Genomic DNA, 25,025 nt, shown 5'->3' on the forward strand with positions numbered 1-25,025 from the left:
GCAGCTCCTCCCTGGTATTGAAGACGGTATGCTCCAGGATTGTCTCCAGGCTAGGCACAGAGCCTTCTGTAACAATCATTTTCTCTAAAAGCCACAGCTGAGAACAGGGTTGCCCAGTCCATCTACCTCCCTTTTGCCACAGGGCACAAAACAAAATCCAGCTGCTAAGACTTGGCCACAGGCCTGACACTGCAAGGAAGTGTGACGCAGGAGAGACTACAGGAGGGTGGTCTCAGAGAAAGACTGAGCTAGGACAGACATGACAGTAGGATGCTTTGAGGAAAAACACTTAAAAGTACCAAGCCAAGTCAGGGGCAGCAATGTCAGGCCAGCTGATAATCTACAAGCAGTGCTGGGGAGCTGTATGTTCTCAGCTCCCTTTGGCATGAAGGAAACACAGTCTGGAAGTGTGCCAGCATGCCCAGTTGGCACCAAAGGCCATTACAGGTGCAGAAAAGTAGCAGAGAGCATAGCTCCTGGGCAGGGGATGTGTACATGAGTCTGCATGGTGGGGGGAAAGGGACAGAAACAGGTAGCCCATAGGTCAGTGGCCTGACTGCAAAGGCTTTCCAGGAGTCAGGTTTGCAGCAGACACCCCCAAGCAGACGCATGACAAGTTCTAGCCCAAGGAAAAAGGAATAATGCTGCATGGCAGTGTGTTAACAGCAAGGCCTGCTGCAGGGACTCTCCAGGTGCAGCACTGATTACAGTCATTCTCACCCTCTCCAAACATTGTGCTGTGCACACATGACCAAGGGATAGCCTGTGCCCTCAGCATCGTGGCAGTGCCACTGGCCCCCCATGTCCCTTTGGAGGAGGGTAAGCAGCCCAGCCACTCAGCCAAGAGAAGATACCATTTTGCTGGTTGAATTACACCAGTGGGATAATCACTGTCTCACCATGGACATAGTCCATGGAGGTCTGGGAAAGCAGCCCCACACTGAGAACCCTTCCAGTCTTGGTGAAGATGATGGCATCCTTCCCCAGCCGCATGGAGCCAGACTTCACAGCCTTCTCTGTGAACCCAAAGCTGAATCTCTTGCCATTAGCCTGCCTCACTCTCTCTCATCGCTATAGAAAAATACTTCACGTAGAAAGATGAACATGATGTAAACATATCCACTAAAGCCGTAACTCCTTTCAGCATCCACAGGGTAAGACAGACAAGAGGGAAAACTCATCTGTAACATAAGTCTACAGAAAAGGACTCTTGGTTTGACTTGAGGCACATATGTTCAGTTTTATGCAGACATTCTCTATGTCCCAGCACAGGAGTACCACCTCTGCTTATTACACATTTTGCACACCAATAAGCCAAATGGTTTATGTTAGGGTGGTTAATGACAAGCAAAAAGCTTGCTACGAGTCCCTAGACCACCCATTACACATTGAGGCAGACTGCGTACGCATGTAAGAACAGTTATTTTGCACCTCTGCGTACTGGGAAGGCAAGGAAGAAGCAGTGAGAGGTGTATACATTAATGCTGGATGCTTACAATAAGAAGCCAAAGGGCAGTAGCAATGCTTGCAGGAGAGGAGAATCCGGCCCAACAGCTGGATGTGGGAAGGCTCATAGCTCATTACCTGAGTGTGCGGTAGAGTCTGTGAGGAGTCATTCTTGTCTTGTTATCCATAAAAGTTAGACAAAGGTGACCCCTGAGCTCCACAACGTCAATGCAGAAAAGCTTAGCTATCACACTGTGATGTGAAGCAATGTCTATGGAAAGAAGAAACTTGGGCAGTAATAAATAACGGTATTTCACCCTTGTTCCCTCCCAAACCCTCTTTGCCCTCAAGTCAGTTCCAAGGAGCAAAAGCAGTTTCCCAAACCCCCTCTCTTCCAAATGGAAGGTTGTGTCTGGGAAGGGAGGCGGCACGCTGGCTAAACCTCCAGGCAGGGGGGAACATCCTTCTCAGTGGTGAGGCGCGGAGTCTGTGCTGGAGCCAGGTGGCACAAAGCACGTGGGGACAGCCGCAACGCCAACAAACAGGAACCGCTGCCACCGGGGCTGAGGGTTTGCTGTACAAATCCAGCTAGCAATCACCGCAGCAACTACAAATAAAATCTCCGTGGTCTCCGCATCCCCTCAGTGCATCACGTGCATTACAGAGAGGCTGCTTAGTAAATCCGCGTGGATTTTTTTTTAAAACACACCACAGCTTGTGGCACCCCGGCCAGCCTGGCGTCGGGGCTGAAGGCCAGGCGCAGGCCATGGGCACCAAGCCCTGTCCGGGGGCAAGGCCGGTGGGGCCCTGCTGGGGCCCCTCTCCCCTCGGTGCCCGCTGCTTTCGGAGCTGCTCGGCCACGGCGCTGAAGGGCCGCGGTGCTGCAGCTCTGCAGGCAGCGGGGCCTTATCTGTGGGGGCAGAGACAGCGACGGCAGATGCCCGCCCCGGTGCCGGCCCGGCTGGCCACAGCCAGGCCACCCCGCTCCCTCAGCCCGCCGTCCGCCACAGCACGGCAGCCCCTGCGCGTCAGCGCCCCGCCCACCGGGCGCGGTGACATGGCGGCGCCCGGTGCCGTACAAGAAGATGGCGGCGCCCGCTACCAAGCCGCAGCGCCGGGGGAAGGCGTGGGGAAGTCCCAGTGGTCGGGCCGGGCTGGCAGGGGTTTTGCCAGTACACCCCAACCTGGGCGGGTGGCCGGCAGGAGCCGCAGCCCAGGGCACGGACCTCCAGGGGCACGTGGGTCTGGACAGGCCTGGCCCTCGGCCTGGGCAACTCTCGCGGGGATGGGGGAGAAAGCAGCCCCCGGAGCCTACCTCTGCCACGGCCCTGCTCTCCCTGGGGACGGGGCGGGCAGACGGCGGTCTGTTTACAGCTCTGGGGCCCAGAACCACCCCGCGGCAACGCCAGCTCCTCTGGAGCTTGTACAAAAGCCTGCTGGCACCAGGGCAAAGCTGGCGGCTCAGCAACACCGCAGCCCCTTTTCTCTTTCAATTTTTCACTTTGCTCTGAACCAGAATCACCTCCTTGTAGATCCGGTGCAGCCTCGGCCAGATCGGTATATGTGTTGCTTCAAGTGCATTTGCCAGAAGGGCAGTTGTTAGGGGAGTCGTGCAGCCTGGAGGAGGAGAAGGCAGCAGGAAGAAAAACAACAGCTCATAGGAACATTTCTCTTCTCCACATGGCTATATTTAGGTACACAGAGGAAGCCTGCAACTTGGCTCAGCTGGGAAAGCCTGGGTTCCCTCAGCCACCATCACCAAGAGCTTGGATGTCACTCTCCCAGGAGCGCTGGGATACTGTGGGAAGCATATGACATTAGCTTGCCTTGTTCACCAAAAGTGCTAAAACAGGTCAGCAGATAAACCATTGCGTCTACCACAATGGTACCCCACCAGAACAACCATCCTCCACACCACAGGGCTTTATGGGGATCAACAGTGAGGAGCCAAGACATACTTGCAATCATAAAAGACCTGTGTAATTAGACACCTGTGCAGCCAAAATGTCTGGAAGAAAAGGGGCAGCCTTTTTTCTTGTCCTAAAGCAACATATCTGCTGCCACCAGAGAAGGGGCAGTAGCCCCACCAGTCCTTGGACCAGTCAGGTACTCCCACTCCCAGCACAGAGGCCAGGACTGAACTCTGCTGACACAGTCCTGCATCAGCAGAGTGCAGCACACTTGGTTCTAGAAGACTTGCAGAAGACAAAGTTGAATAAACACACACTAAGGCAATACCATAATAAATACATTTATTTACAGAGCTTCCTCCCTCCCTCCTTGCCATAAAGGGCTGAGAAGGCAAACACACATGTAGAACAGGAAGAAAAAGCCAGTACACCCCAACAGTGTAAAGACAGTGCCCATCTCTCTTGAGGAAGAGCCTAGTCCCCAGCTCACTCTCTTCCCCACTTTGAGATTTATGAACCTGCATGTTAACTCCCAACAGTCCTTCGCTATCCCAGATACAGCCAAGGAGTTCCCACGGCCCATGCAAATGCACAAGGTTCCCGGTTATCCATCCCTTACTTGGCAGGGAGGTTCTCTCCAGCAGAGGAGCAGGGGATGGCAGAATCAGCGTCTGTTGAATGCCCCTTGCTCTTCCCAAATTCAATCACCAGCGGCTTCCCCTGCAGATTGTACCCATTCACCAACAGCATGGCATCCTGGGCTGACTGAATATCTGCAACAAGAGAGCAAAATGGGTGCAGGTCACATGGCAAGTTCTGGCATAGACACACGGTGTTCATACAGATGTTCCTGGCTCACGGACCCTCAGACTGCACTGCAATACAATGCAGCACTGGGATCCTCCAGCCAGTGACATGCTGAATATAAATACAGCACATAACAGACTGCATCCCTTCTGTTTTGATTAATCCTCTTCCAATCCAGGGAAAAGATTATGACGTGATAAGAAGAAGAGGGAGTGAACTGCCCTCCTCCTTGGAGAGCAGGCTTGGTGCCAGCCCAGTGTTCTGCGGGAAGATGTGGCACCTTCGTGGGTTGGGGAAGAACTGAGAGGCATGAGGCGGCAACTCACCAGGGAAGGTGATGAAAGCCTGACCCCTCATCCGACCACTCAGGAGGCGGAACTGGATCGGTGGGCTGTCCTCCTTCTGGAACCGAGCAAACAAGGACACTAGGTCCTTCACTGTCACTCGAGGGCCCAGGTTCTTCAAATACAGCACCTGTTCCAGAGACACAGAGGGTCAGGTGGCCTGTGCCATGCTAACATACACTTTTCAGCCTGGTCCCAAGTCCATACACCTCAAAGGTATGAAATAGTTCAGTCCCTCTGCCATCTCAGAGCCCTTCTACCTGCATGCTAACGGTGGAGTTTGGAAGACATGTGGGTGTACGGCGAAAGGCAGCTCTGGACTCAAGGCATCATCATGCTTGCCCACGCCAAGTGCTGATAGCTCCAGTTATTTATAAAACGCAACAAGCTCCAGCTGCCAGTTAAACACAGTTTGAGTAAAGTCACAGCTGGTCTCAGTCAGGCCCAAACAGGGAGAGCACATCTTGACTAATGACCTGCCAAAGCCAGGAAGGGCTGAGGTCTGAAGTACTTGCCAGTTGCAAGTTGCCCAGGCTGGGCAACATCCCACTAGAGCCAAAAGTCCCCCTTCCCTCCCAGAGCAGAGGCTGCTCTTCGTTGGCTGGGGAAGGATCAACCAAGCACCCTCCAGGCAACAGCAAAGAGGAGCCTTTGCCTGCTGAAGCAGCTTCAGGGCATGCTCGTGAGGAAGAAGAAATCCTGGTTCATCTCAGTGTACCTTGTTGGGCTCCCCAGGATGGTAGGACGAGAACCTGGGTATTTTCTGGAGTTCTTCCTCTGAGAGACGGTTTTTGCAGATCTCCTCTTCTGGGACAAACTCTACAGGCTCTTTGATAACCACAGGACTTGGAGGGGAATGGTGGAGCCTTGTTGCAGGAAGACTGGGACTTCTTGCCTGTTCTTCCTGGTCTGGAAGCGATGACTCCTCAGCCACAGGCCCCTGAGGAGCCAGGGAAGGGCACAAGCATGGGTCATTCTTGGTAGGCTGGACTTCTTCAGGCCACTTCTTGCTCAGCAGCTCTTGGTAAACACTCTCCAGGTGAACCATGGGGTCTTTTTCGTCTGTTACCCTCTTCTGAGTGTCATCTAATCCACAATGGAGAAACACGGTAATGTGACTACCACCAAGCACCTAGAAAAAGCACAGACTGCAGGAGGAGACACAGGAGAAACCCTGTTCCAACCCAGCCTCCATGCATCTGCCAGCCAGGCCCTGCAGGTTATTTAAAACAAGAACAGCCCCAGCAGCCAGCAAGTGCTGGTGTCCCAGCTCAGGATGAACGTGCAGAGAGCAGGAGCTCCACCAGTGCTTTGTACAGAGCGCATTTCTCCCAGAGGTGTCCTCACAAGCTTATCCGCAGCCACATTTCAGCACATCCTAGTGACTCCTTCAACAGAACTTCCTCATTCTGCATGCAGGGCCAGGATGTTCCATGCTGCCTTTCTACACCACTACGTGGAATAAAAACTTTTTGCTTCCAGGGACATCAGATTAAACTCCTGGGTTTAAAGAAGGTCCATGGCATGGACTGACCAATGATAACTCCTTTACTCTATTTAATGGAAATGAGGACAGAAGTGAGAGGGCAATCTCCCAGCCTACAAGCCTCAACCTTGCTACCTCTTGGTTTTGCTAAATGCTAGAACACTAACACCAAAGGAGGAAGCAGAGGCTGGAGGATGCTGGGTCATCTGGACATTATAGCCTGAACAGCATCAACACTAATCAAAGTGGTGTTTTAGGAGTTAGGAGTTTAGAAGTTCCTCCTCATCTTCTATTTAATACTGTCTTACAAAAATCAGTCTGGCCTGGAGCTTCATGCCCACATGTTATCCAGCTAAAGCAGACTGGAGTAGTTTTGCCATCTCTGGACAACACTTGACTCTCCATCCAGAAAAGTCATATTAAGCCACAGGCTCAGGGACAACACTGCTGGGGCGAGAAGTGCTGTCATCCTGTGGACACGGTACTGGGAATCAGCAACTGGGCTCCAATTCCACTTTGGCTACTGGGAGGAGCCTTTAATAAGTCACTCCTACTCTTTCCTGCTCTGTGCCTTTGCTTCCCTCCCACTCTTGTTAGACTGCAGTTAAATCAGGGAAGGGACAATCTCTAGCCCCACACAGAACACCTTGTGTCACTTGGTGCAGCTCAGTGGAGACCTCTGGGCTCTACCAAAGCATAATCCTAGCTGCTCTTCCACATACTGAGCTGGGCTCTGCAATACATACAGCATGTCAACGAGATCCATGCTCTCCAGAGATGGACTTTACAAGCCTCTATATTAAACCCTTCAGAAAACCCACTCTCTGTTGGCTTGTGTAAGAGTGGAAAACATCTCCTCCCACACAGTGCCAAAACAGAACCATGTCTTCAGGGACAAAAGGCCAGACAGAAATGTGTTAGACTCCCACACACCCCAGCTCTCTGTGCTGAAGCAAAGGCAGGAACAGCCTTGAGCCCACAAACCTTCGTGGTAGAGCGCACGGAGGAAGGAGTGGCGGTCTGTTCCCTGAAAGAGGGCATTTTCAATCTCCATCTCCCGCCGGCTCAGCTGCTTGCTGCCAGCAAACCTCTGGGGCAGAGCGAGTATGCGCTGACGCTCTTCCATCTTCTCCTGGATGGCATGGAGTCGGTCCTGCGTGGCCTCCGGGGCTGCTCCCAGCCCAGAGCCCTGGAAGATAGGCACAGCTTTGCTTAGATACAGCACATGCCTCCTTTTCAGAGACTCAGCCAGCAGTCAAATTTCACATCCTCCAGGCCTGGAGTGGGTGCAATTAGGAACCACCCCCCAAAGAGCAGGTCACCAAGAGGTCCTGTTACTGCAAGGGTAGAACAGAAATACAACCATTCAGCAATCCTCAGCTCTTGAGAGAAGTGGAGAAACAGCCCCTTTCTCCTGAACTTTCTGTGCTGCTTTCCTTTCCCTGGCCTCACTGTCTGACGGCACCTGTGTCCCTCTGTCCCAGAAGTCCTTGTCTCTGCCAGCTATAGCCATTTTCTAAGGCCACTGTTTTGGGTTTGTGCGGCGGGGTTTTGGTAGTGGGGGAGGGGCTGCAGGGGTGGCTCCTGTGAGAAGCTGCTAGAAGCTCCCTCGGCTCCAAGTTGGACCCACCACCAGCCAAGGCCGAGCCCATCAGCGATGCTGGTACTGCCTTTGGGAGAACAGATTTAAGAAGGGGAACCTGCAGTAAGTAGGGGGATTGGAACATGAGAGGAACATCTCTGCAGACACCGAGGTCAGTGACGAAAGAGGGGAGGAGGAGTGGGGAAGGAAGGGATGCCCCTGCAGCCTGTGGTGAGACAGCAGGCTGTCCCCCCCCAGCCCATGGAGGTGAGCAGGGGAGCAGATGCCCACCTGCAGCCCAGGAAGGACCCCATGCCAGAGCAGGGGGATGCCCCTGAAGATGGCCGGGACTCCGTGGGAGAGCCTGTGCTGGAGCAGTCTGTGACTGAAGGACTGCAGCCCATGGGAAGGACCCACATTGAAGAGTTCTTGTAGGACTGTCTCCTGTGGAAGGGACTCCACGGTGGAGCAGGGGAGGAGTGAGGAGCCCTCCCCCTGAAGAGGAAGGAGCAGCAGAGACAACGTGTGATGAACTGACTCCAACCCCCATTCCCCATTCCCCATCCCCCTGCGCTGCTGGGGGGAGGAGGTAGAGAAAATCAAGAGTGCAGTTGAGCCGCAAAGGAGGGGGGAAGGTGTTTTAAGATTTGGTCTTACTTCTCATTATGCTTGTTTTAATTTGTAGTAAATTAAATTGATTTTGGTTTTTCCCGCAAAAAACAAAATGGTCTGGTTTTCACCCATGACCATAATTGGCAATTGTGTCGACCCACAAGCTTTTCTTTGTATTTTCTCTTCCCCATCCCATGGCGGGGAGGAATAAGCAAGCGGCCTTCCGGTGCTTTGTTGCCAGCTGGGCTTAAACCACGACAGCCACCTACAGTAACTGCACAAACAACCTTTAGCGTTTCTTTTTACATACCTTATAGCATCCTTGAGCTCAAGTTTCCACCAAGCTTTTGGTCTATGACCCTGGAGTCAGTGAGAGAACCTTATTTGCTGAAAAGCGGACCCCAAGCTGCTGTTTGGCACCCAAGGGTAGGTTTATGCTGAGAACTAAACACCTGACCAGCTTCACATGAGCCAGCTCCCAGAAACGACCCAGCTACTGCAGCACAGACCTCATAGCTAATGTGGCTACAAGCAAGCATTCCTGTATAAATAAACCTCACTGCACAGGGCCAGGACACTGCTAAGATTCACCAGACTTGTGCTGCCAAAGCACAGAGACATACCCCAACTTCTGGAGGGGCATTTCTGTTCCCCCATCCACCTCTATCAGAATCCAGAGAACACACTTTTATGGGGCCGTAGGTGGATTTTCTTTCCTCAAATTCAGTTCGAGAATTACTGTGACAGATCCTTCTGCCTCAGGCAAGAAACCAGCTTTTCTCCCTACACTGAGCACAATCTAACAAATACGCTCCCACGAGTACCTCTCCCTTCCCGCCTGACTGCATGGGCCCACATCTGCACAGCTTCCATTCACCATTTCATGGCTTCCCTGGGGCACAAAAGGCTGTTTATATGGAAGACCAATTCTGGGAAATCATTTGTAGCACTTTGTTTTCAAAAAAGCTGCAATTTAGCAGCTGAAAATAACAGAAGCCTGCACTCAGTACTTTGCCAAGAGCTCCACGGGCAATCTGAAGTCCTCTCTGTTTCAGTTGATTCCTCCTTGGTGGAATCTTTCACTCAGTGCCTCCACATACAAAGCTGCACATCACTACCTGACTTGGGCTTTCTCTCTAAATATTCTTCTCTCACAAGCTGTAGAAGATGTACCCTAATGTCACTGGTTCTTTCTGTCAGAGTAGTCTTTTCCATGCTAATCTTTATTTCTAAGCATCCCAGAACCGATTTCATACCAAATACAACAGCTAGTACTATTTACATTAATTTTCATTCTTAAATTAACACCACCCCTCTCTAAACCAAGCTTTAATACATGCCACACCAGGGCTGGGTTTGCATTTAAACAGCAAAGCAAGTAATGACTTCAGCTGACAAGATGCAAACCCACGACTACCACAGTTGGCTTCCTCCTGCACACAGCTCTTGCTCAGTAAGAGGAGGAGACAGAGGGAAGCCAAGGGTCAGCCCAAAAGTCCTGTTTTGCACCTTCTGGTTTACCAAATTAAGAGTAGGATACTCCAGTGCACCTGACACAGGACAACCCAGAAAGCCCCTTGTCTCTGGAACGTGAAAAAACAAAGGTGAAGGTAGGGGAAGAGGAGAAACCTGCTTTGGCACTGTTCTGCTGCAAACTGCACCCAAAGAGGAGCACGTAATTGCAATCATACACTTGGTTTAACAGCTCTGCACTGCTATTTTTACTTGGCTGTTTCAAGTCCCCTGAAACATCTGCAAGCCCCTGAGGAGAATGTACAAAACCCTCCCTACAGACAGCTATCCCAAGCCAGCCATGGGGTCCAGGAAGATATCAGAATACAGCAAGGTGGAGGTTGAGGTGCTTTGAAATGTTTCCTCCTTTTTCTCCTCCAGCCTTTAAATCCTTCTTACACAGGTATAAACAGGTGAAATGATTTGCTTGAGACCATCAAGACAGAGGCAGGAATATAGTCAGGTCCTGCTGTGTTCCAAAGGACCAACTCTTCTCTCTGTGGCAGCTGTGAGCACAAACCAGTCCACCAAAGAAAACAGGCCAGAAGAAATGTGGGATCATGCTGGCCTAAAGGCAAGAGATACATGGAGCTGACATTCTTTACCAGAGGGCTTACAAAGGACTTGAATTTTCTACCAGGGTGCCACAGGCCATGGGGTTAGAGGGACTTGGCCATGTTCACATCAGAGCAGAGAATGCCTACCTTCTCTGTTGAAGCCCGGTTCTTCCAGAGCAGGATCTCTGAGTCGGAAAGCCCCAGTTCCCGGAGTGAGGCAGTTTCTTTGTTGCTCTCCTGTAGGGCCTGGAACTGCGACAAGGTCAAAGCCCCCGCAGCCTCTTCCCCAAAAGGCTTGTAAAAAGCTGCAGGGGCGAAGCATCTCCGCTTTGACTTGCACCTGTAACCCAAAGCAACAGAACAGCAAAAACAACTTAGCACCGAGAAACTGGGGGAATAGGAGCGGGCTGGCCTCTCCCCCCAACCATGCTTGGTCCTGCTGCACGTAGGCAGAGAAGCAGTGTTTCCAAAAGATGGCTGAGCCACACTCTCCCAACCCTTTTCCAAGCCCACGAGATCCCACAGGGCAGGAAGCTGCCCCAACACGGGCAGGAGGCATATCGTGACACTGTAACACCAAACACCCTGCAGGTGCAAACACAGGCCAGCCTGATGGGGAGGAGCTCTCTAGCCTAGAAATTCACCCCTGTGTCTGGCCCAGGCAAATGGGTTATTTTCACCTAACAGGTGAAAATAAGTTACAGCCAGCATTTGCTCCAGGAGACAAGGAGTGCTTATCTCCTGCTGGGGTGCCTGGGCAGGAGACACAGCAAAGGTCTGCCCGGCACAACAACAGCCTGCGCCAAACATCTCCCCAAGGAGTAGGCCCCAGCAAGGCAATGCTGCTGCTGCTGCCCCTAACACAGCCAGAGCCTGCTCACCAGCCGCTTTGGCAAGCCCCCCAGGGGCCAGACCAGGACTTACTGCTCGATGGAAGCGGTGGTATCGAGCTGGTGGTGAAGGAGGCTCTTCAGCTGCCTCTCTCCTTCCGTCTCCAAGTCTTCTAGGAGGAGCTCATCGCTGGACAGGCTGCTATTGACCCTGAGGCACACATGCACAGCACAGAGGTGGTCAGTAAAGCAACGGGGAAAACGCTGCTCAAAACGCACCACTGCTACAGCCTCTCTACCTCCTTGACTGTTTTTACAGGATTTAAAGCGCAACAAGGAACGAAAACTACCTGACCAAAGCTCCCACTAATCTTAACTAGAAAAGCCAACAGATTTGGGACTGCTTTGAGAACGTTAAAAATACCCCAGGGAGGTTGTTTTGGGTTTGGTTTGTTGTTTTGGTTTTTTTTTAAAATCACATGCAATCTTATTTTGATTGCTGGAAAGCTGTTTTGTATCAGTCTCTAAACAGACACTGCTAGTTTCGAATGAGTCAAGAAACAAAGAAAACGGTGCGGGCAAAGAGAAACAGTGAATTTGAGCAGCACTCTACGGAAAGCTCTCTTTTTCCTTCCTGGGGTCACCTGTTTCCACGCAGACAGGCAGACGGACACCGCACCCACCATCACCCCGCAGACAGCGCGCGTTTTGGCATGGCAGCGGGGGCCCGGCTGACCCCTCTTTTGCAAACGCCGCTGCTTCGGCGTGGGCTTCTGCCGAGCCCGTGGCTGCCGCAGGACAGGGCCACCGGCACCAGCTCGGCTCAGCCGTCGCGCCGGCTGGCAGGGGACGCCCACGCCGGGCCCGAGAAGCCGTTTTGGGCCGACTCTGCACCGGCGAGGGGCGGGCACGCGGCCCAGCTCCAGCTGAAAGCTCTCGCCGCCGCTTTTGGGACCACGGCAGCTCCAGGAGGGCTTGACGCCCCCGGCGGACCCCCCTAAAAAGCAGGCTTCCGAGGCGTGGCCGTCCCCACAGGAACGTCGTGCCCGGCGAGGCGCCGGATGAATCCCCGGGCCGTGCTGTCACCCGGAGGAAGGTCTGACGCGAGCCCCACGCTGGCTGTCCCGAAACAGGAGGAAACCTCGCCCGGAGCGCGGCCCCGCTCACCCCCGCGCGGCCGCGGCCCGCCCCGCTCACCTCCGCATGGCCGCGGCCCCCCCGGCCTTCGCCGCCGCCCGCGACTCCAACCCCCAGCAGCGCCCGCGAGCGCCGACCGGCCGCGGCGCAGGGGCCGCTGGGAGGCGGAGCGCGGCGGGGCCGAACGGGAGCGGGAGCGGGACCGGGCCTCCGCCGAGCCGCGGGGCGGGCCCGGCCCGGCCCCCCTCCGGTTCCCTGCAGGCCTCCGGGTTAGAATGCGGTTGCTCCCGGCAGCGGCTGAGGCAGGCAAACGGCTCGCTCCCAGGTGAAACCCCCCAGCGAACGGCCCGGAGCCCTGGGCAACGCGTGGGGAACGCGTCCCTCAACACCCTCCTCTACAGGAGGGGAGACTCCCCTCCCGCTCCTTTACAGCCCATCGAACACGCACGCAGGAAAAGTCAGCGGGCAACTGACAAGTTTCAACTCACCTTAAAGTCAGTAAATGACTCCAGTAAGCCGGCCCTGCCCTCCCTTCCAGGGGACGATGTAGAACACAAGGCAGATAGAGAAAGGGAAACATGAACAAAAGCCCATTGCGCATTATTCGCACCCCTTCAGCATTTCGCAGAACGGAAGCATAAACTGCAGAGGAGAATTGAGTATGAGGGCAGGTCTGCGACATACATGATCATTCACTTCCCTCTATTAGTGAAGATGCATCGGAACGTGCATTGTAATCACACTTGATCAAAAAGCAGCGATGGGACTCTGCCTCTTAAAAAGTCCTCGCAGCAGACTCGCTGACCTTGTTCCTTCCTGAACCCTTGCGACTGCACAAGCTGCGCTACACCAAATCACCACACAAGTACCATTTTTCTACTGGCACATCTACCAATTTTTAATTGCGTAGAAATTCTCCTTACAGGTACCAGCACAACAGCAGTTTCTCGCCAAAAGTACAGAAAACAAAGCCCACTTTCAGAAGTGGAAGCATACCCAATTTAAACACAAACTCCAGCTAGTGACAGGAAGAACTGGAGTCTCTCCGGATGCTGCAGCTCCTTCTGAGGACAGCTCTTCATTAAACCACCTCTGTAAGGACCCGAGTACAAGCTTATGAAGTCCCAACTAAACACAGTCCAGTTACATTCAAGTACTGGAGAGCGCAGCCGCGGAGTCACATACTGCTTAAATCCCTCGAGGGCAGCATTTGTGTATCTCGCCAGTCTGCATGCAGTTATGAAGAACAGAGACACACACAGCACATACTTGCAGCACAAACTTCATGCGGTCTCTCAGACTGCAGCGGGTGAATTCCGGTCAGACACTGCAAAGACTGCTTTGGAACAAGCAACAAATTTTATTGCAAGAAAAGAAACAAACCCCGGTCATGATTTGAGACCTACGTCCCCAACAACCTCCGTTTTCTGTGGAGATCTTAGGTTAATCCTTTAAACTTTGAGTCATTCAATCAAATGTGATCCGAAAACTGCGCTCTTGCTCCTTGCGGCGGCTCTCGCAAACCTTTGTCACCTCTTCTACCTTCCTCTGCAACACGGCTGTGGGAGACACAAGGGGTTAATCTTACAATCACCCTAAAACACAACCTGCACAGTTCAGCCTGCAGAAGGAGAAAGAAAAACATTTTCACTTTGACGGTCACTCAGATTTCACGGTGCACAAAGAAGGATGAAAAACCAACACAAAGCACTGCTAACACTCCAAGGCAAAGAAAGAACATTGTCTAAAAAGTATTCTCAGGCATTCAGGGACTGGCAGGCAGAACTGGAAGAATCCTGGGACATATTGTTGGCACTGTTTGCCATGCCAGTCTGTTGTAGTTTCAGGGCACTGCATCAGAGCGCAGAGCAAACCCTCCCTGAACAGGAACCGTTGGTCTGCAGCTTGAGGGAAAGCAATGGCTCTATAAACCAGTTTCCCCTACCCACCCCCCCGCTATACTCGCTTTGAATTACCCACACTACAGGTGAACCACACAATCAGTTAGAAGTATATACGTATTTTCTTGCAGCATTATCACACAGCTGTAACAAGCTTTTAACTGTAAATACACAAAAGACGGTGCAATCGCACACAAGAGCTGCAGAGCACTTGCAGCCACAACACACATCATCTGTTATTTGCAGATCACTGATTTGGAAATACGTAAGCCACTGATTGATCACCACCTTTGAATGCAGCGGGCATCGCAATACACAAAAACTCTTGGCACAAGCTAAAGCAGTTTCTAATTTCATTCCATGAAAGCTTATCAGAAGCTATTCAACAGGGCTACGACGTTATGTCAGCCTGTGGCTTGGAGATAGATAGTCCAGCTCTGGTTTTATCTCGTACAGCACGCCAAACCCAGAACCTTCCAGTAACACACTAGGCAACACACTTCAGTTTGTCACTTTTCAAAAATCCACCATGCAAAAATAATTATGGCATAAAATGGCAGTCTGCTTCACTGTCTCACAGATCTCTCTCGCCCAACTCAGAATTCACTTGTCACTACGAAACAGAAGACCTTCTGGTTCTCTCAGGGAGAGGCAGAAGGTCAGAACAAGGCTTTGTCCACACACTCCTTTCGCTTGTAGAAGCAGCACCACCCCACATCCTTGTTCAGCAAGTCTATTTAATTGTGGCACAGTAGGTGAACAGTTGCACATAATTGTTTATCAAGTCAGACACCTTTACAGCCAATGTGTATGTGTATTCCTGGGAAAGATCACTGGCTGTTGTGAAACACTGCTGGAGGTATCCCACAGGAAGCAAAACTGGTAGCATTACCTACAGCACAGATGTCCTAGTTTTGCTTTGCAGGTTGTTGGGGTTTTTTTTATATAGAAAAAGAATGTTAAGGAATGTGTTCTTCCCAGGCCTACTCAATTTATTAATGGCAAGGGCTATGTGAAGGCTTACTTCAAAATTGCATCGGTTTTCCCCTGTACCACTTTTACGTACATAGTAGTAACAGGAATTCTTCTCCTTGCTAAGGACCCCACGGAAACAGTGAGGTACATTAACCTTTTTTAAAAACTGCAATTTCTTGGGCTTACTGCCTCTTTCTTGTTTGAAGGTGAACTGAAGAGGAACTGTTTCTTTAGATGTACATTTCCCAGCAAAGCGAATGAATCGTTATTAACTGATAAGACAATTTCTTCAGTACTGAATGACAGAGGAAAAAAATGCGTCTCCCTTCTAGGAAAATTTAAAGGAAACAGGTTGCTATTTTCACACACATTCTGTAAAATCAGAATTCTGATGACACAGGAGCTGCACCAGACTTCCCTATACAGGCAAGTTTGCAATGCAGAAGTTAGCACCTATGTTCCGGAAGAAAAAGCCAAATTAAATCCTGACCAAAGCCAATAATACTAGTTAAACATGGATAGCAGTATGCCTGCTTTCACTCAAGAAGTACACCAGGTGTAAGCACTTTCACAGCACTGCAGCCAGACAGTGCAATTTGGTGCTGGTGAGAGCAGCACTGCTTTATTCTGCCATGCCCCCGTGTGGCTGCTAACATCAGTTAAAATCAAAACCTGTGGAATGCAGAATTCTTGAATCCCTCACAAGGAGGCACTCCCTGCAAGAAAAGTTCCTTTTTTTCTGCTTGTTTTCAGTATGGCACCATGGTATACTCGTTAAGGGCAAATCCAACCCAAGAAACAACAGTAACTACACTATCAAGTTTTCACTGTCGAGTGCATCTGCTGCTCTGCACTACATCTCAAGTTACTGCTACTGTGAAATTTCCACACCATGACTCCAGAGTTACCATGCCTGCAGATAAATGCATGCTGCTCAGGCTTACCTGGATGTGGCTTTCCTGTTGTGGTGGGCAGGATGACAACATTAAACACATACACCCTCACCAATTTTCCTATTCCAAAGGGAAACCCCACAACATTTTAGAAGTTGAAATATTTAACCTTAGTCTGATAGAATAAAGCATAAGGTTTTCAAGTCCTCTGCTTTGCACTGACGCATTTCAAGCACTGCTTTTTTGTAAAACATTAGCAGTTGCCCAGAATTATCTCAGCAGAGGCCTTTAATGTACATCAGGAGAATTCAAGCACAGAAGGGACTGTACCAACAAAGGTGATGAGGAGAAGATTCCTCAGGGATCTTCAGGAATTCAGTTACGTTCAAAACACACTTGTACACATGCTACATGCTTTCTGTTTACACTCCCCAAAAGCTGCAAGATGACTCTCACCTGAGTTCTGCTCAATCCACTGCAACGAATCCATGTGGGCATTCAAAATTTTACAGATCTGCTGAAGCTGAGTAGAAAGAGAAGGAGCAAGTAATTTATTACACTACATAAAAGCTAAGCGCGGTAAAAGACAGCCTGCCTGTCCGTCCCTTTGGAACACGATGCATTCAAATTTCTCATATGTAGAGCTCTGCTAACTTAGCAGCCAATTTCCCAACAGCAACTCTGTTGCTTTGCTTCTCCTTACCATCAGGAAAACAGACTGGTTTAGAGTATACGGCTGTGGCTTAGGCTTATTCCAGTTCAGACCTAGGAACCACCACATTAATCACCTTAGGCATGAGGTGGCAAAAGTTAAAAAGAATGGGAAAAAACCTCCACCTGCAATACTGATGGGAAATTTTTACAGAAAAAGAGCATCTCAGTAAAGCCAGAAAGAGTGTCAAGACCAATTTAATACATATCAGAAAGAGATGGTAATTCAGATCTTGTTTTCATGAGGATAGAAAAGCAGTATAAGGAAAAAGAATCAGCAGTTATGGAGGGCAGTCTGAACAAAATTTCGATTTGCCTCAAGAAAGATACAAGCGGTGCAGCAGGTAGCCAGATCAAAGCAAAGAAACAAGTTGTAATCTACGTAAAATTAGACAAGCAAATAACCAAAGTTCATACCAGAATGAGATACTTTGAAAACCATTAAGAGCACTGCAGAGCAAGTACATGAGTCAGGCTGGCTTGTGCTGTGTTACAACACAAGTTTTACCAGAAGAGAAAACCAACCCAAGGACAAAACAAAATACCCTTCCAAGCTTGAAACTACGGGCAGCAAAGTATCCACAAGTGGACAAATGAAGAGTTAGAACTGTTTAAATATCCTTTCTCTCTTACCAACGCAAAACAAAATAAAGCTTGGATTTACCGGGTCACTCGTGTCTGCTGGGCCTCCTGATGTATTCAAGTGCTCAATGATGTCCTTCAGATCTTGTGCCATGTGCTTCAACTGAGCATCTATGTTTTCAGCCAGTTTATAGCTGCAAAACGCATGGGAACCAAGGTCAGAATAATTAAAGCAAACTTCAGAAGACCTGCTCCCAGTCACACCAACTTTGGGCAATCAGAATTAGCTTCCACGCCTTTCAGCCAAGGCTGGCAGATAGGTGGGAACAGCACCATGAGAGGCATTCTATCACACAGATGAAGTAACTCCTAACCTCTTTCTCTCTTCATAGATAACATGGAGACAGACAAGCAATAGTGTGGAGGGCTTTCTGGAAGGTTTTGTCAGAACTGAAGGAACCAGCTCGCCCAGATTCTTCAAGATTCACATCTCTTGAACCAGACAGACACTCCTTTTAATTACCCTGCTACGAGTCAACACTTAAGGCTTACAAGGATGCCTGAGCCACACATAGTGCATTCTGCTCTCATCACTTCCATCGCTAAATAATCATTGATTTTTAGAGATTATGCCAGAATTAGTAACCTTTTCCCAGACGGCTGATTAGAACAACATCCAAAGAGCTTTTCATGCTCGTTCAAGGGCTTCCCGTCGCAATTCCCCTATTTCTAATGCGTGAAATCTAAGTTGCTGTGCATAAAACAGGATTACATATTTGAAAAAGGCCATAGAGAGTTCCACATTGTCATGCATCCCAACTCTACTTCTTGCTGATTGATCATCACCACATTAGCCTGCTCATCACATGTTCCAAGCAGATCTTTGTCTTACGTCCTCTCCCGTTCTTCGTCTGCATGCTGCAAGTAGATAGTCCCGCTCTGTTCCTTCACAGACTCCTCCAGAGGGGTCAACAAGTCTTCAAGCTCTTTCTGCTGTGACAGAATGAAGTCTAGCTCCTGATCCAGTCTGGAAAGAGAAAATGTTAGCTACTCAACTTAGAGGTTATACACATTCTACATCTGCCATACCACAACCCAAGATTTTCTTTCTTTTCTTGCATCATTTCAAGCGTTCATAGTTTCGTACCTCTTCTGATCAAGCTTCACTTTCTCTACTTCTCTGTGTAATGAAGTAATCTGGAAACAGAAGACACTTAATGATACTACAAAAATTCAAAACTCAATTCATAAGAGTGGTGGAACTGAGAAAGCCAGCATCATACAAATGTCTACTAGAAACAAGAAACAGTTACATAAAGATTTACAAACCCAAAACTGAATAATGGAGGTTTGGCTTTGAAAGCTCCACCCTAAGATAACTTGTGTAGTTAACAGTGTAAACTCACAGAACACATTTCCAAGCTTCCATGCCTAAAGGCCAGAACAGACATACAGTGAGTCTTTTACAAGCATCCAGATAAAATTCACATTTTTTTTTTTTTTTTTTTTTTTACAAGTAGAAAGTCCCACTAAATGGCTTGCCGCATCTCTAACACTGAAGGCCTTTAGGGATCCCAAGCAAACAAAATCAGGTTACACTGCATGTCACCTTACCTTCTCTCCATTCTCTATCAGCATCCGATCCCAGGCATTAACTTGCGTAGCTTGATGGAGAAAGTGTTTCTCTTGGTCCTCCAGTTCCAGACTCCACTTGTTTATCAAACTCTCCAGCTGGGCATAAGTCATCACTGGAGGCGCACTGAGAGGAAGCATGAGACAGTACAGAACACAAGATCAAAACCCAAAATATAAACATGACAACACTCACTTCCCTTTCCTCCACCAGATACCAGCATTAATACTGCCTCTTGCCCCAGTCAGGAGATAGCTGGTTATAACACAACACTCACCTGGTGGTGGTGGTTGTGGTTATGGCAGCTGTAGAAGTCACAGCTCCAATCGCACCAGTTGTAGTTAATGGCTTAAGATTCAAAGCAAAGCCAGAAGCAGAAGTAGTGCCTGAAGGAAGAGATGCAGGTCACACAACAGAAGAGGACACTTCTGCTAGCTAACAAATTGAGAACAGGTGCAATAAACACCTCACCTGCACTTCACCGCGGCATTGTTCAAAGAAACACAGCCCTAGGCCACACACCCCTCTCAGTCTCCTGTGTTTTAAGATTAGGCCTAATAACTACCAGCACACCCAGTTCCTCTCCTGCATCTTTGCAGGACACGCCATTTCCATGTTTTCACAAAACTAAGGGCATCTATCACATGGTACTGGCAGCCACTTACACAACACTTCTAGGCACTGAGCTCAAATTCTTCACAGATACTCCAGAAACAAGCTTTAGAAACACCTTGAGAGCTGAGCAGCATCCACGTTACTACACTGAAAACTGACTGATAACTGCATCCGGAAAAGGATGTTCAGCCCTGAATCCCAACACTGTGCAGCAGCAAATTCCACTGCAGGTTTTCACAGGAGGGTTGCCACTTAAATACAGCACGCATCTAAACCTTTATTTTGGGGGGCGGGGGGGGGGTTGGTTGTTTGTTTTTGAAGAAAAGTTAGTGAAATCCTACACTTTGAAACTTACGATATGGAAGAAACAGATTAATGGGGCAAAACATCTCTCCCTAATGCTCCCTGCAAGTCTTTAGCCTCTCCCTTCCCCCATCGGGACACCTCGCCCTCACTCCTTAGAGCAATTCTGCACATACACAGGCAGGCTAGAGAAGGAGCAGCTAAGCTATTCACTTTACTTGCTCCAGACTACAACATCAAAGCCTACGGGCCTCCCTTCACCCAAACTCCCTTCGCCGTGGACAGGCTCTCAGAAGTCATAAATAACTGTGCACTTGGGGAGATGGAAAAGAAGGATCGCAGAAAGAAATACTGTGTTATTTCAGCATCTAGTTCTTACTAGTGGCAGTGCTTGTTGCAGCAGCTGTTGTTCCAGGAGCTTTTAATCCAAACCCAAGTGTTCCAAGACTGGCTGTCCCAGTGGAAGGGGCACCAACTGCAAACCAAAGACAACATTAAGAGCTTGCATAACCCATTAAATACATTGCCCCTTTGAAAAGCTCTACCCTGCCTGCTCACCCATCTCCATCTGCTCTTTACTTGTATTAACCAGGATTACTGCTCAGGTGAAGGATCACCCAGACGCAACACTGAAAAAGGCAGGCTGAAGCTATAAAATAGCCAGAATGCTCTGCGCTTCTTCCAGGAAGCTTGATCAACCCAGGTGCCAAGCTACCGTCTCTTCTCTTTACCTACTTTGAATTATCTAACATTTAACCGCTACCAAATGCTAAAATAAGCAATGGGTACCAGACACGGGCAGGCAGGAAACGCCATCTCTGCATGAGCCTGCTTGCTAAAGCAATACAGTTGCACATACTACAGGAAACATGCCGGTCACATCTCGGTTGCCTGGAAACAACCCACCTATCATCATCTAAGAACAAGGTTTCAGACATCCTCATAAACAGAGAATGCCCATTAGCTTAAAAGCATTCTGTAACACAAAGGTTAAGGTCAGCTTTGGAACTCGAGTAGCAGTGCAAGCATTGTAGAGCTACTAAAAACACAAGCGGTTAGGCTGGTATACATGGCATCTACAAATTGCAGCTGATCAGTTAAAAGTAACCAGTGCGGCTTTAACATAAAACTTGTGAAGGTCCTTGGGAGCAGCTGCCTAAATTTTCAGAGGTAGGCGTCAGGCAGCATTACCTATGGAACAGTTGCATTAGCTCTGGTAAACGTTGACTGTAGCTAGTCTCCATAACCAAAGGAAACTGAAGCGTTAACATCTCATTGCAGGTTCAGAAAGAAAGCTGTTAGGACCATCTTCAAACCTGGGCTACTGCCTTACAGCTATCAGAAAACAGGCACTATTTCCTGCCATGAAAATAGTTTTGCAAGAGGAAACTTGCCAGTTATTACCAGAGGAACTTGGAAACATACGCCTGTGTGAATACCTGTTTTTAGCACACTGCATCTCCACTGTCACAGACCACTGTTCTTAAAGAAGCGCCAACACCTAATGCAAGAGTCAAAGGCAGATGCAACCAGACTCAAGGCACTGGCGTCTGGAGAAGACAGCAGCTAAAACATCACTAGAAAGCTCAGTTGTGGCAACGCTACCCAGACAGAGACACAAAAAATTCACATACAGCTAAAACTGACCCATGCTGCTTGCCCAGTCTGAATCTAAAGAGTGCTTTGGTTTGAACAAAACCCTCCACGCCTCACCACTGAAGACAGTTTGCCAGAAATCACAAAGAAGGAAGGTGGCAAAGAGGAGCGAGAAGAGCTGGCCTTTTCAATTCTCCCATATCACCCCAGCATCTGCAGCTCCACTACTGACAGGCAGCACCAACCACGCTGCTCATTTAATCCCCACAACACATAAAAGCTGTATATTGTGTCTTACGCGAGAGGCCCGTGGTGGTAGACGACGTCGGTGCTGAAGAACTCGCTATAGATGCAAACAACGTAGGCCCCGTTGAACCAAGAATGGAGGTTGTGGTGGTAGAGGCAGTTGTAGCAGCTGTGGATGGTACTACAAACAGAAAAAGCGTCCACCTTGTACAACCAGACCGCATCAAGCTCTCGCCCACTTCAGAAGAATCATGCTGAGAACGGGACACAAATTTGCCCATCTACACCGGGTTTTATTATGGATGTGTATTGGGCTTATGTAAGAATTTTAAACTATTTCTCCTCTTATTCACCCTCAGCTCTACCTCGTTTCCAATTCCCAGTGTACCCTTTAAATCCTTCCACTACGCTCCAGCCACAACTACAGAACAGAACTTGGCACGTGGGACGCAATAAAAAATACAGCATACCAAGTCCAACGGCTGTATGACCCGTCACAGATTACTGAGGCCACTTCAAATTCACAGTAACAAGCGCTTGTAGCCCATTTCCAGACTCCGGGTCAGAAAACCGTTCCCAGAAGGACGGCAAATTCATAAAGGCTTGAGTAATTATTTCCCAGAATCACTTCCTACCTCCAAGTTTGGTTCCAAAGGACAGAGCGGGTCCCTGGCTGGTACTAGCGGTCAGCGTTGCTGTGGGTGCACTAGTGGCTGCTGTTGACGGCAATGACCCAAAGTTTAGACCTGGAACAAGCAGCATAAGTAAAAGGAAAAGACGGACCTTTTACTACAGAGACGCTGTAGTTTCTGCTGATCGCAGCAACAGTCAAGTTAGAAGCAGTAAGAGTATCAGAAAAACATTAACGTTCAATGTAACAAGTACTCCGCGTTAGCCAGGAAACAAACCAGAGCTAATTACCTAAAGAGCTCATTACCTAAAAAGACTTTCAAGAACAATTCTAACACAGGTGAACATCACCCTCACCCCAGAGCTCACGACCTTCCCTCCGAGGACTGCGCCATCACCAACATGTAAATCAAAAGCTGCAAACTGAGCTTTTGCCAGACTCTGCGGGAGGGCGCAGGTTCCTGCCGTCAGGGAGGTGAACAGTGGGACGGGCACATCCTGCGGCTCACCCTCCCCACCGCTCCCCAGCCCTTTCCCTCTGCACCAGCAAACCCACCAAAAACATGTTAAAAGCGCTTCAAATGCAGCTGGCGCTTCCACACACACTGGCAAAATTATTTCAGCCTCACTCTCCAAACCCAAAGGCTAAATAGCAATCGTTACTCGACACTGAAGACACTGGACGGGCATATCAGAAAAACCACTGATTCCAGCCACTCGCTTCATTTCACACCACCAGAAGCAGGAGGCTGCAGAACCTCCACACCATCCCCAGCTGCTCTCGGTGATGGCAGGCTCCCTGACTACAGCTGCCATTTCAAGCCCAGGCACTCACCTGAGGACTGCCCCCCAAGGCTGAAGGGGGTTGTTGACTGGGTTGCAGCTCCTAAGGTGGCAGCAGTGGTGGCAGCAGCTGCAGGTGCTGTTCCAAAGGTCAACCCTGTGGGCGCTGCTTGCGGAGCTGCAGTGCCGATGTTGAAGCTGGCTGTTCCGGCCTGAGTTGTGGTGCCACTGGAAAAAGTAAACCCTCCGGTCGTCCCAGACTGAGCGGTGGTGGCGGCGGTGGTGGTGGCGGCGGTGCCAGCAGACCCAAACACAAAGCCAGAAGGGGCTGCTGCTTGACTTGAGGGCACGCTGGTTGGTGCAGAGCTACCAAATCCAAAGCCCCCTGTGATGCCAGTAGCCTGAGTTGCAGTGCTGCCTCCAAAGTTTAACTTTGGTGCATTTGCCCTAGAGAAGGAAAGAAAAGTAAAAAGAAAAGAAAAGAAGCCAATCTCTTTGACACGTACATCCAGTCAAGTTTCTTACAGACCATTTGCTGACAGCAGAAACCACCTCACAAAACGGCGTGCACTTGACCAGGCTTACGCTTCAATGTTGACGAAGACTGCATCGCAGCTCCTGGCACCAGCGATCCAGTCTCTTAAGTCTACTGCCTTAACTACCCTCCAACCCATCCAGGCACCAGAAGGCATTTTGGCAGTGTAAGCGGAGTTGCTTATTCTCTCAGCTCCCAAGCACCCTCTTCACCTCCCCTACACAAGACTATTTTTTTCAACTTTTACTGCTAGTCCCCACTTGAGCTCCCTTCCCACAGCTCCCATCTGGCAAGCCTCTTACACAACAGCAGTTCTGACGAATCACCTCAAAGCTTACGGCCTTTCCTAAGGACAAAACGGTCCCGCTTGGCTGAAGAAACAGGCCGAGCGCTCCCGGTTCGGATCGGAAAGGACACGTCGTCTCGCGCTCGGACGCTAAGTTTTATCCTTGCCTCACGCAAGCATCGGTACCCCAGTTACGGAGCGCAGCGTGGAACACCTCGCCCGTCCGAAAAAGTCGGCATCGACAAGGACCAGGTCTCGCCGGACGCTTTTCCGGATGTGCTACAGCACAGCGGGAGCTCTAAGGCACAGGAGCAACAGGTTCGCTCCCTTGAGAGCTGCTTGCAAAGCACCTCCACAGCCACGAGGAGGGCATCACCCACTCGCGCTCCCCCGCGGCCGGGGCCGCTCGGCAAAGCCAACGCGCCCACCCCGGCTCCGGCCGGCCCCCGGGCCTCTCACCCCAGCGGGAACACGTTTGCTGCCGGAGTCGCGGTGGCCGTGGCCGGCGTCCCGAAGCTGAAGCTGGCCGGCTGCGCGGCAGCGCCCGGCCTGCTGAAGGAGAAGAGCCCGGCGGGCTGGCTGCCGGCAGGCGCCTGGGCCGCGCTCCCGAAGCTGAAGCCCCCCGAGGCGGCGGGCGCGGAGAAGGAGAAGCCGGTCGTGGCCGTCGTGGCGGCCGTCTTCGGCGTGCCCAGAGTGAAGCCGCCTCCCGCCGCGCCCGACCCGAAGCTGAACTGGTTCATGGCGGCGGCCTTGCGGGAAGAGGGACGGCCACCGTCAGGAGACCCAGACCCAGACCCGGGCCCGCGCCCGGGCGGGGACGGGGACGGCGGCGGCCCGGCTCCCGCAGCCCCCCGCCTCCGCCGGACAGCCGACCCGCCGACCCGCTCGGCGCACCGCCACCGGCGGCCGCGCCCGCCCCCAGCCGCCAAGCGCCGCGCGCGCGCGCAGCGATGACGCACGTTGCCGCCGCTCCGCGCCCGCCCCTCTCCGCCGCCTCCCAACCACCGGCCGCGCCTTCCCGCCCTCAGCAGCTATTGGCGAGTCCCGCCGCCGCTCGTGGGCGGGCCGGCCGGATTGGCTCGCGAGGCTACAGGAGGCGGGCGGAGCAGGGGC

At 50.7% G+C, this 25,025-nt stretch overlaps 3 protein-coding genes across 22 annotated transcripts in view; 1 reads left to right on the forward strand and 2 right to left on the reverse strand.

Moving 5' to 3' along the window:
• Nucleotides 1-12,416, reverse strand: part of RBM41 (RNA binding motif protein 41) — a 30,768-nt gene extending 18,352 nt beyond the window's left edge. For 14 of the 19 annotated variants that reach the window (XM_049827991.1, XM_049827989.1, XM_049827984.1 and 11 more), the window contains exons 1-10: nt 12,284-12,416; nt 11,181-11,297; nt 10,404-10,596; nt 6,978-7,182; nt 5,226-5,593; nt 4,490-4,637; nt 3,976-4,129; nt 3,438-3,641; nt 2,969-3,063; nt 1,585-1,717 (exon numbers count right to left, since the gene is read on the reverse strand). In XM_049827991.1, coding sequence (XP_049683948.1) covers nt 3,018-3,063; nt 3,438-3,641; nt 3,976-4,129; nt 4,490-4,637; nt 5,226-5,593; nt 6,978-7,182; nt 10,404-10,596; nt 11,181-11,297; nt 12,284-12,291 — 1,443 coding nt within the window. In that variant the 5' untranslated portion in view covers nt 12,292-12,416 and the 3' untranslated portion in view covers nt 1,585-1,717; nt 2,969-3,017. The other 5 variants (XM_049827998.1, XM_049827996.1, XM_049827980.1 and 2 more) reach the window with 5 other exon arrangements.
• LOC126050292 (gamma-aminobutyric acid receptor subunit gamma-4) overlaps nt 1-25,025 on the forward strand; it is a 338,971-nt gene that overhangs the window by 181,237 nt on the left and 132,709 nt on the right. The window lies entirely within an intron of this gene.
• Nucleotides 13,564-25,025, reverse strand: part of NUP62CL (nucleoporin 62 C-terminal like) — a 28,238-nt gene continuing 16,776 nt past the window's right edge. Inside the window, exons 1-12 of one of the 2 annotated variants that reach the window (XM_049827965.1) lie at nt 24,372-24,787; nt 23,144-23,538; nt 22,314-22,424; nt 21,731-21,859; nt 20,216-20,311; nt 19,196-19,304; nt 18,900-19,044; nt 18,433-18,482; nt 18,178-18,312; nt 17,368-17,479; nt 16,449-16,515; nt 13,564-13,782 (exon numbers count right to left, since the gene is read on the reverse strand). In XM_049827965.1, the coding sequence (XP_049683922.1) occupies nt 13,691-13,782; nt 16,449-16,515; nt 17,368-17,479; nt 18,178-18,312; nt 18,433-18,482; nt 18,900-19,044; nt 19,196-19,304; nt 20,216-20,311; nt 21,731-21,859; nt 22,314-22,424; nt 23,144-23,538; nt 24,372-24,652 (1,722 nt within the window). In that variant the 5' untranslated portion in view covers nt 24,653-24,787 and the 3' untranslated portion in view covers nt 13,564-13,690. Of the gene's footprint in view, nt 13,783-16,448; nt 16,516-17,367; nt 17,480-18,177; nt 18,313-18,432; nt 18,483-18,899; nt 19,045-19,195; nt 19,305-20,215; nt 20,312-21,730; nt 21,860-22,313; nt 22,425-23,143; nt 23,539-24,371; nt 24,788-25,025 lie in introns of those variants that run through there. The other variant, XM_049827968.1, reaches the window with a different exon arrangement.

The sequence above is a fragment of the Accipiter gentilis genome, chromosome 24, assembly GCF_929443795.1.
Source record: "Accipiter gentilis chromosome 24, bAccGen1.1, whole genome shotgun sequence".
NCBI lineage: Eukaryota > Metazoa > Chordata > Aves > Accipitriformes > Accipitridae > Astur > Astur gentilis.